Raw genomic sequence first — 14,283 nt, 5'->3', positions numbered from 1 at the left:
TTTTCTTTTTGTTCTTTTTATTGTGGTAAAGTGTACATATAACCATTTTAAGTATACAGGTATTTTAAGTATACCAATAAAAAATCAATATATAAAAAAATTAAGTATACAGTTTAGTGGCATTAAGTACATTCATATTGCTGTGCAGCCATCACAACTGTCCACCTCTAGAATGTTTTTTATCACTCAAAACCAAAACTTCGTATTCATTGAACACTGACTCCCCATTTCCCCTTCCTCCTAGTCCCTGGTAACCATTATTTTAATTTCTGTCTCTATTATTTTGACTACTCTGAGTACCTCCTATAAGTGGAATTATGTAGTGTCTGTCTGTGACTGGCTTATTTTACTTAGCATGATGTCTTCAAGGTTCATCTATGCTGTACTATGTGCAGAATTTCTTTTTTTTTTTTAAGGCTGCATAATAGTCTGCTGCATGTGTAGATAGGACATTTTGTGTATCCATTCATCTGTCAATGAATGTTTGGGTTATTTCCCCCCCTTTTTTTGCCTTTTCTTTTCTTTTGTTCCCTTTTTTTCTTTTTTAAAGATTTTGTTTATCTGAAAGTGAGCATGAGTGAGCAGAGGGGCAGAGGGAGAAGCAGGCTTCCCACTGAGCAGGGAGCTTGTCATGGGGTTCGGTCCCAGGACCCTGGGATAGTGACCTGAGCCGAAGGCAGATGCTTAACCAACTGAGCCACCCAAGTGCCCCTGGTTTGTTTTTTTTAAACAAGAAAGGAGGAGAGGGAGTTTCAGAGGAGACCCTGGGAGGAAAGCTAACTTTGGTAAGATGACCAGTTCCATTAGGCATAACAAATCATCCCACAATTCAGTGGCTGAAAACAAGAATCATTTAGTATCTCACAGCTTCTTTGTCAGGAATTCAAGACAGGGAACAGCTGGGGTGGTGGGTCCCTGCTCCACAGTGTGTGGGTTCTAAGCCGGAAGACCCAAAGGCATGATGGGCACTGCTTGGAAGGTGGTTCACTCACACCGGGCAGGTTGGTGCCCCCCCACCCCCATGTGGGCCTCTCCACAGCGCTGCTTAAATGCCTCAGGATATTGAACTGGCTTCTCTACCTCCAGAAGTCACACACTGTCACTCCTGCAGTATTCTGCTGGTCACACAGGCCGGCTCTGATTCATGTGGGAGGGACCACACAAAGGTGTGAACAACCAGGAGATGAAGGTGACTGGAGACTGGTTACCACAACCTTATTTCTGTTAATTCCAGAGACTGCAAGTTATATGGAGATTTCTCAGAAATGATTAAGATTGTAGAATATTATTGCTTCTTTGAAATATTTGAAAATATTCAGAAGAAACACTATAATTCTAGTCATTCACTGATTGAACAAATATACTCAAAGTAGTACATATAGGTAAAGAGCCAGGATTTCTCCATTACATTCACTGAGAGGAATGTGAGTACCTTGAGCTAATTTTATACTACTCACATGTTCAGAGAAGCAATTTCTTTCTCATTGTGGCTTCTAAGCCACCGATTTTCAAGCATGTATTTACACACCAACTATGCTTTTTTATAAGGTCCCTTTTATTTGATTGCAAACACCATCCTATAGTCTAAGGTTATGCCATGTTTGCTTTTCCCATGTATTAAGCAGTGGCTGGAGGAGACTATTCGCAAAGTCAAAGAGTGGCACCCCACATGTCTTTTGAAATGTAACTAGTGTAGGAGTTCCAAAAATGTTGGGAATCACTGCGCCAGGTTTCAAAGTCTACAGGACACATCCTGGGGTCTCACTGTAGCATCCTGCAGTATAGAGCAGCTAAGGGTAGACACGCCCTCACTTTAGGGGCTTCTCTGCAAATGGCCCAGTGATCAAATGCAGTTAGTTTTCTTGGTATGCTGGGTTTATGTCTAAATAGGACCCCCAAACTGGTGGCCCATGGGCCATGTTTTAGTATGAAATTTTAAGTGAAGATACAAGTTTCACCTCTGTCAATGAGATGCACTTTAATACATAAAATATTCTGTATAGCAAGAACATTTACTTCTGAATTTCCCACTCGGTGTCTTTCTTCTCCTCCTTCTCTTTCTGTTTTTCTTCCTCTTTATCCTCCTACTCTTCATAATAGAATTACCTCGACTCTAGAACATACTTGGTTCAGCAACCCACTTAACACGGTTGAACGCAATCATCAGTACATGAAAGAATTTAGGTTATTAGATTCGTTGAGCCGTATGTATCATGAGCAATGGAAATTTCAGCTCAAAGTGTATCTTTCTTACTATAAAATGCTAATTTCATCTCTATAGATGTCAGCACCTCCAAATTAATGAGTGCTATTAGCTGCAAAATATCTCAAGAAGCAACAAAAATTAATTCCCATTAGTTACAAACTGACAGACAACTACCACCTGCCTTGTAAGACTATAAAAGTTTTGAATGCTCCCTTTTTGTTCTCAATTAAATGTTTAAAGTCAGATGGTGAAGAAAGGTGACTTATGACATCAAGTAAATTATTAAAATTGGTTTGTAGGTGGAATGACCAAAGGGGATTTCAGATTTTGTTTGCAGTGGAATCGACAAGGAAGCCTTCGAGGATTGATTAATTGAGATATGCTAAAAGTGAAATAGGTTCTGAATAGTTACAACAGTATAAGTCAAAGATAAAAAAAAAAAAGAGAGTTCTTTTAATTAAGAACTAGTCGAATTGGGGATCCCTGGGTGGCGCAGCGGTTTGGCGCTTGCCTTTGGCCCAGGGCGCGATCCTGGAGACCCGGAATCGAATCCCACATCGGGCTCCCGGTGCATGGAGCCTGCTTCTCCCTCTGCCTGTGTCTCTGCGCCTCTCTCTCTCTCTCTCTCTCTCTCTGTGACTATCATAAATAAAAATTAAAAAACAAACAAACATAAAAACACAAGAACTAGTCGAATTCTCTGAGAAGCATAGAGCACTTCAAATGGTGCATAATTCCTAAAGTGGAATGAGCACAGCCATGTGGATCCCGATTAAATACATAAACAAAGAACCAGAATGTATTTTTCAAGGTTCTCAGAGCTACTCTGATGGATTCGTATTTCTGCAAGGGAAACAAATATTAAGTTTCTCTGGTTTCGAGAATTTATATTTTTTCATTTTTAACACTCTGTCAACATGGATTTAAAGAATGGAATATTTTTAGAATGACTTTTAAAAAAGTGGTAAAAGAAAATTAAAAGCAAAGCACAGGATTGAGAAAGCAGACCTACAGGTAGACAATAAAGGAAATCAGTGTTATTGTGTGTCTTTTGTCACATGAATAATCATGTGTACTTATGTAAATTTTGTAGGCCTTATCTCAGATAAACGTGTGCAGAGCCAATAAACAGCCAATTTGTGTACATATACATGTACTGTGTGCACGTGTGTGCGTGTGTGTGTGTATATATACACACATAAATTATATGTATTTGTATCTATAGACATACACACAATCTATCTATACTCAGACACATAATCTATGTAGCATAACTGGGATGTCAAGATTCCCCCTGGAAGACAACAGTCCTTGAGAAATGACTGACCAACCTAGCTGATTCCATTGCTCTGAATTTTACTGGTTTCTCTTTCCTGGTCAGAGCTTCTACCATTATAGCCAACTCCATAGAGACTGGACAGTGAGCAGGAAACTTCTCAGAGAAGAGGGTGTGTAACGGCTTCTGTTCCTGTTTGCTGGCTCTAGCTAGTTTGGATTTGGCTTTTTGACCCAAATGGGGTAGGAGAGTCCAGAATGCACACATCCCACTTTAGAGAGAGGGGTCTTTCAGACTCGTCCACACACCTGGAGGCCTGGCTAGTGGATAGGGGCCCTACAAGCTGTCAGCTCTTGCAGCAGATGTGGGCTGCATGCTCATCCTCCAACTTGGGGCAGAGTCCGTTTTACCAAAAGCACTTGGAATGATAGGAAAGAAGAGGTTGGTTTCCAAGAGTAAAATGTGTATACCAGAAAAGCACAAAACAGAGATTTCTACCACCACAACTGACGGAGGATGTGCTAATGATGAACTCGTTAGTACTCTGGGCACAGATGCTCATCAGTCACGGCTGACTATGTGTCATCCCTCTTTCCCATGGAATGTCATGGAGGGCCCTGGCCAGAATGTGCTTCAGTATAAATGAGGTAAGGGTGTAGTATTAGAAATGAGTTGCTATTTTAAAAATGCAGTTGCTTACTCCTACAAGTGATTTTTAAGACAGGAGGCAAAGTGAGTATTCTGGGCTATGGAAAAATCAATACTGGCACAGACAAGTATTGTATGAGAACATTGCTTTCCTTTAAACTGATAAAAGGAATCCCGGAAAGGAGGCTTTTGTAAAACAAACCAAAAAATCCTTTTGCAGTGAAATCTTCCTTTCCATCTTCCAATTCTGTTTCCTGCCATGGGGGCCGGGCTCTCAATTACCCTGACTCCTTGCTCTGGGCTGGAACCCCTCCCAGATCCTGGGCCTTTCTGTCCTTCCAACCAGACAGCCCTGGCCTCTCTGCCTTCACCCATGTTTCCCATAGCTCTGACTCCATCCTTGGGTGTCCTGATGATGGGATGTGGGGTAGAGGGGCAGGAGGTAGGGGGATGAAGTGGGGTCTGAAGCAGGGAGGCAGCATACTGGCACAGCTGACAATGGGCCCTTCCCTCCCCACCGTAAAGAAATATTCCCAAGACGTTGGAGTCTTAACATGTTTCATCTCACAACTTTAAGAAGGAGGTGCTTTTATTATTTCTGTTTTACATGCAAGGATGCTGAGGGCAGAGCAGATAAGCATCACTCCCAGATTTGCAATTTGCTGCAGATCCCTTTCCCTGTGTGGGCTGACCTTCACCCAGACCTCCTCCGCTATCCCATTTGGGTTGACAGTCTGTACTGCACGGCTGCATAAGATCATCCACTGGGCTTGAAAGGGGAGGACATCTAAATTTTTACACCTTTATTTAACTAAACAAAATAAAGAAATGAAGAGTTTCCATATTAACTCTATGGATTGGCCCTCTCACTAGCTCTAGAGTTCAGATCATGATGCGTCTTTTGTTGGGAGTTAACACCGTGGCAGGGCTGACGGAGACACCCTTGCTTATTCCAGCACCTCACCCAGGGCCCCTTGCTGCTGTTGGGTATGTGCTGCCCATGTGAAGTTTTGGGTTATTTTACCTGCCTTTAAACTACCTCTCACAATATGAACAAGGTGGCACTAATAATTCAAGCATGCCCCAAAACCAAGAAAATAGCTAAGCTCACCCATCTCTCTGTACCTGCAGCGATGAACACCAGCCATGTGAACAATAACAGATCTTACATATTCAATCATATCGTCTTCCTGAAGAACAGGTCTATGTTTAAAATTATAAACAAATCTAAACATTTTTGTTTTAACATAGCCTGTCTTAAGTTCTATCTTTGATGTAAAACTAGTTTATAGAGAAAAATGGTATAAATGTACACTAAAGCATGTGTAGTTCGTTGAAGAGTATCCCCCCAGAATTCATGTCTATTTGGAAGCTCAGAATGTGACTTTATCTGAGAATAGGGTTTTGGCCGATGTGATTAAGATAGTATGGGCCCTAAATACAATGACTAGTGTCCTCACAGGAAATGGAGAGGAGGCCGGGAGAGAGAGAAGACCATGTGTAAGGACTGGGGCGCAGGCTTGAGGGATGCAACCACCATCAGTGGGACAGCCGGGGCCACAGGCTGCTAGACTGTCCCCGGGAGCCTGGGAGCCCACACCAACACCTTGATTTTGGATGTCTGGCCTCAGGACTGTCAGAGATGAATTCTGTTGGTGCCAGCCCCTCAATGTGTGAGACTTTGTCATGGCAGCCACAGGAAATTCACGCACTGTATTTGAACTTTCTGAGGAACACATCTACATATGGGGTGCAAGCTAATGCTCCATTCTGATTGCGGGGGAGGGGCAGATGGGAATACATGGAGACAGCTTCCCTCTGGAAATCCTATACCTCAACCCACTCAGGCCTCATGAGAGCTTCAAACAGGCCCTACCCCTCCATCTCCAGCTCCCTTTCCTTTCCACCTGTTTTCTCAAAAACTTCCTGCCATATTTATGTAAATGCCACCTCTTGCTCAAGGTTTGTACCAAACACTCAGATTCACTTTCTCCTCCATGATTCTTTGATCATGTCTGTCTCATATACCCAGGGCACTGCAGTCATTTCTGGATATACCTTTCTCTCTCACATAGCTTTGAAAGCTCCTTAAAAAATGAAACTTTTTCATACTGTCCCCATATATACAGAGCTCATCCTAAAATACTCCTCTGCAAAGTCACCTAGAACACAAGTGCCTTTCAGATGGACCTGGAGATAAGAGTCCAAGGAATGACAGCTACAAGGATCTGTCCCTGGGCCAGCTCCGGCCATGTCTTGATAAAACTTTGCTGAGGACATACATGTATGTCTTTCATATTTCCAAGGGACATGGAACAGTGCCTTATAGTAATCACACTGGGTAACATAATTGTGACCCACAGATTTCTGTAGTATTGAATAATGGAATCACCCAACAAGAAGTGAAAGTAAAGCCCTTCACTTAAAGTCAAAAGAAAATTAAAAATTCAAGGTAAGGATAACCAATTCATAGCTTTGCATAATGCACATGTGAAAAGACTACATTTTATTTCATTGTAAAGCTAATACTGACATCAATATTCATAGTAGTTATAAACATAGGATTCGAATTTGGGCAGACATGGATTCAATTTCTAGCTCTCTGAGCCTTAGTTTCCTCATATGTGAAATGGGCACTATTAAGATTCATATCATAGAGACTTAGGGAGGATTAAATTAAATAATGAATATTTAAAAAGTTTAATGGTATTATATGGTCAATTAATCTTCAATAAAGTAGGAAGCATATGCTATGGGAAAAAGAGTCTCTTCCACAAACAGTGTTGAGAAAACTGGACAACAGCATGCAGTGTAAAACTGGACCACTTTCTTACGCCAGACACAAAAATAAATTCAAAATGAGTTAAAGATATCAATGTGAGACCTGCAACCATAAAAATCCTAGAAAAGAACACAAGCAGTAACTTCTTTGACTTGGGCCATGGCAACTTCTTTCTAGATACATCTCCTAAGGCAAGATAAATAAAAGCAAAAGGAAACAATTGGGACTATATTAAAATAAAAAGCTTCTGCACAGCAAAGAAAATGATCAAGAAAACTGAAGACAGCCTATGGAAGGGTAGAAGATATTTGTAAATGACATATCTGATAAAGGACTAGTACCCAAAAGATATAAAGAACTTATAAAACTCAACACCCTAAAAATGAATAATCTAGTAAAAATGGGCAGAAGACATGAATAAACAATTTTCCAAAGAAGACATCCAGATGACCAATAGGCACATGAAAAGATGCTCAACATCACTGATCATCAGGGAATTGCTAATTAAAACTGCAATGAGACCACCTCACACTTGTCAGAATGGCTGAAATCAACAATACAAGAAACAACAAGTGTTGGTGAGGATGTGGAGTGAGGGGAACTGTCTTGCACTGTTGGTGGTGTAAACTGGTGTAGCCACTCTAGAAAACAGTATGGAGCTTCCTCAAAAAGTAAAAAAACAGAACTACTCTATGATCCAGTAATAGCACTACCAGGTATTTATCCAAAGAATACAAAAATACTAATTCAAAAAGATACACGCTCCCTGATGTTTACAGCAGCATTATCTACAACAACAAAATTAGGGAAGCAGCCCAAGTGTCCATCAATGGATAGAATGGATAGAAAAGATGTGGTATTTATATACAATGGAATACAATGCAGTCATAAAAAATGAAATCTTGCCATTTGCAAGGATATGGATAGAGCAAGAGAGTATTATGCTAAGCAAAACAAATCAGAAAAAGACATACCATATGATGTCACTCATAGGTGGAACTTAAGAAACATAACAAATGAGCAAAGGGAAAAAAGAGAGCGAGGCAAACCAAGAAACAGACTCTAAACTATACAGAACAAAGAGATGGTTACCAGAGGGGGAGGGGAGCAGGGGGATGGATGGAATCAGTGATGGGGATGAAGGAGGGCCCTTATCATGATGAGCAGTGGGTGTTGTATGTTATTGAATCACTATATTGTACACCTGAAACTAATACTGCATGTTAACTAACTGGAATTTAAATAAAAACAAATAAATATTTTAAAAAATGTTTAATGCTGAGTATAAAATATATTACTTAATTATTTTTAATATCATTGTTACCATCATCACTGTCACCAACATCATTCTCATCTCACTCTCCAGAAAATGTACTAGGAACCTCGGTTGCCCCAAGGGAACACTTGCTCTCTTCCTGCACTTCTGGTGATACAGAAAACGCCTAGGAAGGCCACTGGCCACTGCATGACTCCAGAGGAGGGCCCTGGTAATGACTGTTCAGGGAAGGGATGCAGCTACCACAGGGACAGCAGCTTGGGTCCTGGAACTGTCTTCAAGGGCTGTCCTTGGGAAGAGAGCTCAGCACATTCTCATGTGATTTCAAAGTCAGGGACCAGATCAGGGAATGAGCTGATACGAGGCACAGATTTCATATCAATATAAATTAATTTGCAAGGCTTGAATTACTCAAAATATTAATAAAATGCTTTTATGAGGTGAGTGGCCTGTGGCTAGAGGCATTCAAGTCAATAGTTAGGCTTGCTTTTAACCTAACTGTGTAAATGGGTTCCAAGTGCTCTTTACACTCTGATGGTCTTTAAATTGTGATTGCTATATTTTTCCCCCAGTTAAATAAATGATTAGTGAGCATTCGAACCAAGTGAAAACCAAGCTCTCCAGAGATTCCGCCACTGGAGAGAACTGGGCAATGGAAAGCACCATGTCACTGTTTTACTATGAACACTTCAGCTATGCTACTTAAGTTACATAACAATCCTTTAAACTTTAACAAAGATTTTTATTTTTTATTTTTTTAAAGATTTATTTATTTATTTATTCATAGAGACACACACACACACAGAGAGAGGCAAAGACACAGGCAGAGGGAGAAGCAGGCTCCGTGCAGGAAGCCCGACGTGGGACTCGATCCCGGGTCTCCAGGATCACACCCTGGGCCGCAGGCAGTGCTAAACCGCTGTGCCACTGGGGCTGCCCTAACAAAGATTTTTAAAAATAGTTTTCAAATCTTTATCTTTAAAAAAAAAAGATTTTATTTATTCATGAGAGGTACAGAGAGAGAGGCAGAGACACAGGCAGAGGGAGAAGCAGGTTCCCAGCAGGGAGCCCAATGCAGGACTCGATCCCAAGACCCTGGGATCATACCCTGGGCCAAAGGCAGATGCTCAACCATTGAGCCACTCAGGCACCCCTCAAATCTTCACCTTTTATAAAGCATTGTTGCAGTATGTTTTGTGTCCTGAGTATTCATTCACTGTATGCTCTATGCTTGGTTTTGTAGTGGCCAATGAAAGACAGTATTTGGAAAACATTCTTAACCTAGGCTTACCCACTGATTAGATATTTATGAGCAGCATTACTTAATAATATTTACTTCTAATACAATATCCAATAGTAAAATAACATGAGTAGTATCTTAGAATAGATGAAATATAGTAGAAATGCCCTAGGTGATTCCTTAGAAAATATATATTTTTATATTATCATTCAAATATCGTGACTTGAAACGAAACAACTACAAGTCTGATAGAACCAATGGAAAGGCAGTTGTAAATCAGCGCCCCAGTTCTGAATTAAATAAAGATGTGCTTCTGTATTTATTTTCTGTTATGTTGAATAACAAAAAGAAGACAGAGTTTAACTTGAAACCATGTTTATCATAAGTTGGATTCTTTTTGCATGTTTGCAAAATCGCTGGAAATAGTGTACATCAAGAATTACAGTATCTCGAAAAGAGATTAATCAAATATGATTTAAAGATGCTATTTTTGTTACAACCTACGCATTAAGTTCTATCGGTAAATGTCTAACCCATAACTTTCCTTTTATAGACAGGAACATTTATAGTAGTTGTATCTTTTTATTTTTATTTTTTTAAAGATTTTACTTATTTATTTACTTAGAGAGATTGTGTATGTAAGAGGGAAGAGGGGCAGAGAGAGAGGGAGAGAAAGAATCCTAAACAGACTCTGTGTGAGTGCAAAGCCTGACATGGGGGAGATCATGGCCTGAGCTGAAATCAGTGGTCAGATGCTCAACTGACAGAACCGCCCAGACGTTCCCTATAGTACTTTTATATACCCAAGCATATAGATCTTGTTTTATGTTTTTCTAGTTATTTCATCAATCAGAATCAAAAGAAGGATGCTATGACTTATCACCCCAAACATTACTGAAACCTCTTTCATACAATTTGATGTTAAGATTTATACTTGACCTATAAGTCTAAAACCAATCATATATAAAATTCAGTTTTTGGTTTAGCACTGAAAATATATTAGCTGTGTCAACAATCCTTAAGAGATTCACATTTTAAAAAGAAGAGATTCACATTTTATGGAAAATAACATGTAATTAAAAAATAAAAACTTCTTGGCAAATGTGCAAAATTTATATATATATGTATATGAATATACGTATATATTCATATATATATGAATGTAAATTTCCTCAGTGGTTGCTGACTTTAAAAAGGAAATTAGATTGTATCATATCTCTATAGGAAAAGGTTTTCGTGCATTTTTTTTTGGAGCACAGCACAGAGGCAGCCACATAGCAAAAAGACCAAAGTTTCGCCCCCATATATGACTGGGCCAAGCAAGGTAGAAAAATCCAAGCCTTCGAACCAATGTTTTACATCCTGTGGCTTAAAGGAATTAAGAGCTAACTAAATCTCTGGTTTCAAGTATAATATATTGGGGCGATCCTGATATCAAATTCTTCTGTTAAAATACACTACTTTTGGGCAGCCCGGGTAGCTCAGCGGTTTAGCGCCGCCTTCGGCCCAGGGCCTGATCCTGGAGACCTGGGATCGAGTCCCACGTCGGGCTCCCTGCATGGAGCCTGTTTCTCCCTCTGCCTGTGTCACTGCCTCTCTCTCTCTGTGTGTCTCTCATGGATAAATAAATAAAATCTTTATTTTAAAAAAATACACTACTTTCTGGAAGACTTCTCTTTAAGTAGTATTAAAATACTTCCACTGAGAAAACACACCGGTCTGCAGTAAGATGCATAAGACAGGTATTAGAAAAGAAAGCCAAAGAAATGAAAACTAAGACAAAGACCACACATTCAATAAGCAATTAGCTGAGCAAGGAGACCGATTCAGACAATTTCTATCATTTCCTTCATTATTCCAAACTCCTACACACAAACACCCATACTACCACACGTTCACCCTCTGAAAAGAAAATCTTAAAGGATGTGAGTCTATTCCTTCCTTTTCTTTTTCTTTTTTAGAAAAAAATAAAAAGTGTTCATGCCACTCCATGCTGCCATGTCCTAAGAGTATGGACTCTAGCCCACATACCCACCTGCCAGCAATGTGATCTTCAATGTCATTTAACACTCCAATTCTCCATTTATTTAAGCCACTAAACCTATCAGTTTCCTTCCTCAAAGGAGAATTACATCAAAGATGTAAGTAAAAGTGCTTTGAGAATTATAATTTGCTATAAACATATGTTGGGAATAGTAGAGACTTACATGATCTGGTATTTAATGATAAATAAAACTTCAACAAATTCTCTTTAAAAACTTAAGCTTGAAAGAAGTATAAGGACCGAAAAAGTTTAAACCATAAGCCATAAAGCCAAAATAAACAATTTTGAATCCCGAGATTAAACCTATTAGTTCTAGTAACAGTCACCTGATAACAATCAAAATTCATTATTAAAAGGGAGATGCAAAAATCTTGGTATAAAAGAAGCATTAGACTTTGGACTTGAATTTTAGATTTGAGATGTCTGTCAATTAAACCTGACACTTTGACATATTCCCTTAATTTAAGAGAACTCATAAGGCATTATTGTATTTTTAAACTCCATCCATTTTGCATGATGCTAGACGATTACTTCCTTTTGTATCAGTTAGCTCACAACAATATAGTTCTGGTTCTGGATATGGCTCTGTTTTGTGGGTATATCTGTTTTGTTGGTATCTCTTAGGATGGTGGTATGATTTTCTTTTCAAATTTAACACATATTTAAGACTAATGACTAGCATCCCTGAAAATAACTGAATCTGTAATTCATATAATGCAATGACTTGCAGATACATTTTACACATACAAAAAATTAGCAGCCAATATTCTCTTATTTATGATAACATTTCTTATTAGTGTTTCCTTGTTTGGTTTTATAGTGGGCGCACAGTAAATATAAGGGATATAATCCATAACTTAAAAAGGTAAGAGAGCCATGACAGTATAGTGAAACAAGAAAAAAGGCTATAAAAATGACAGTAACATGAAATGAAAAGGATACAGCATTTAATAAAATAAAATGCATTTAATATGCATTATAAAATAAAGAGGCTAAGCTGTAGCTAGGGAAACAAATAAATAAATGTGGTTTCTTACTAATCAAATTCCCCTAATATGAAACGTAAAACCTTTCCATTGGAGATAAAACGTTTATCCTCACTTAAATATACAATGTCAAATAAGGCAAAGCCAATTCCACTACGTATTTTTCTATTTAGCACTTCCTGAGTTTACTATTCTTCTATTTCTATACATTTTCAGTAGCACATCAAGAACAATTATTAATTAATTAATTAATTAATTAATTTTTAAGAACAATTATTTAAAAATAGAGAGTGCTGAGTTGTTATCTGAAGAACATTTTAGCTACACAAACCAAAAGTACTTAAGGATGTGGGGCAGATTTCAGGACCTTTGAAACTGAAAACCTGGATAAGCAAACACTGCACAATGTAAATGTAGGTATACTTCTTATTTGTAATAGTTAACAGCGAGTTACAATTTGTTACAATTTTTTTTTTCTAATGGAAGTTCCACCAAATATAATATTTAACATGGGCCCTCCAAGGCAGTCTGAATAGTGTTAAAGTAGCTATCTCAAAGAAAAATACTGTAAAATGGTCCCATTCTGCCTTTTATGCTTGTAGGAGTGATTTCCTTTCACAGAAGGATCTATGAAACCCCTCAATACAGTACATATGCACTTGTGTGCCCTAGCAGAAAAAATTCCTTGAGACGAATTTTAAGTATACCACCAGAGCCAAGCGACAAGCCCCGCTATAAAGAAATAACCCAAATCTGACATATCTACAGTATTCACAGATGCAGATATATATTTATGCGACTCTATCAGCATAAATCAAACAGCTATGAATAAAACATCATTTAACCAATTCTAACTTCAGAAGTAGAGCACCACTAAATTTCTCCCACTGATGGAAAAAAGAAAGCAAAAGGATACATAAGAATTTTTTTTGATGTGTTATGCCTGAGTTTTTATCAACACCCAAACAACTTCAACCTAATGTTTCCTTTCAGTCACAGAGAAGTAAAGGTAACTGGATATTCTAAATTTTCAATTTTTGATATAACCCGGAAGGCATACTACTACTTTACACTCTGATATGGAGAAACACATATGCAGGGTGACAAAGCCTGGTCCCACTGACACAAGAAAGCCCCTAGACCGCGCTTCTAAAGCCAAATGACGTAATCCCCAAAGCCTCCACTTCTATCGTGGGAAAGAGGGCCGTCCCAGACCTTACCAAGTAGCTCTCATCTCAAGCACCTGCAGATGTCCTGACCGAGGATTATCATTTGCTACTGAACCACAGAAGGTACCCGAGGTCCACCGTCAATGCCCGTGTCGCACACTGAGCAAAGGATGCTCAGTCAACCCTTTAACGCTCGCCCGGCGACGCGCACGCCAGCTCGTGTGGTCCACGAAGGGCCATCGACAAGGCCTGGCTGGAAAGCCGCCCGAGACAGCGCCGAGGGAGAGAAAGAGCGGATTTTGCACCCACCTGGGATCTTTCTGGATGCTATCGATGGACGGGGACCGGGCCAAGGTGCCTTCGGGCGGGAGGGCAGGGCCGGATTTGCTGTAGGGAGACTCGACGGACGGACAGTACTGCAGCTGCCGGTAGGGGTCGGCGTAGCTGGGGGCCGGGCCGGCGGCGTAGCTGGCCCTCTGGAAGGCGGCGCCCTGCGGGCCGTGCTGGCTGCCCGCGCGCTGCAGGGGCACCGGGTCCACGCCGGGGGAAGACGGGGCTAGGACAGAAGGAGGCGCACAGTAAGAACTTGAGGACCTCTCCGGGAAGCGGGTAACCAGGTCTAGGCAGGGGTACAGTTACACACACAAGAAGAAGGA

General features: G+C 39.9%; 1 protein-coding gene across 2 annotated transcripts in view; it reads right to left on the bottom strand.

The window, feature by feature from the left end:
• Positions 1-14,283, bottom strand: part of CTNND2 (catenin delta 2) — a 918,117-nt gene that overhangs the window by 339,839 nt on the left and 563,995 nt on the right. For both annotated transcript variants that reach the window (XM_055308537.1, XM_055308538.1), the window contains exon 9: positions 13,937-14,183. In XM_055308537.1, the coding sequence (XP_055164512.1) occupies positions 13,937-14,183 (247 nt within the window). The remainder of the gene's footprint in view (positions 1-13,936; positions 14,184-14,283) is intronic.

The sequence above is a fragment of the Nyctereutes procyonoides genome, unplaced genomic scaffold (genome assembly GCF_905146905.1).
Source record: "Nyctereutes procyonoides isolate TBG_1078 unplaced genomic scaffold, NYPRO_anot_genome, whole genome shotgun sequence".
NCBI lineage: Eukaryota > Metazoa > Chordata > Mammalia > Carnivora > Canidae > Nyctereutes > Nyctereutes procyonoides.
The sequence above is the reverse complement of the archived record's forward strand: the minus strand, read 5'-3'. Positions and strand labels throughout refer to the sequence as shown.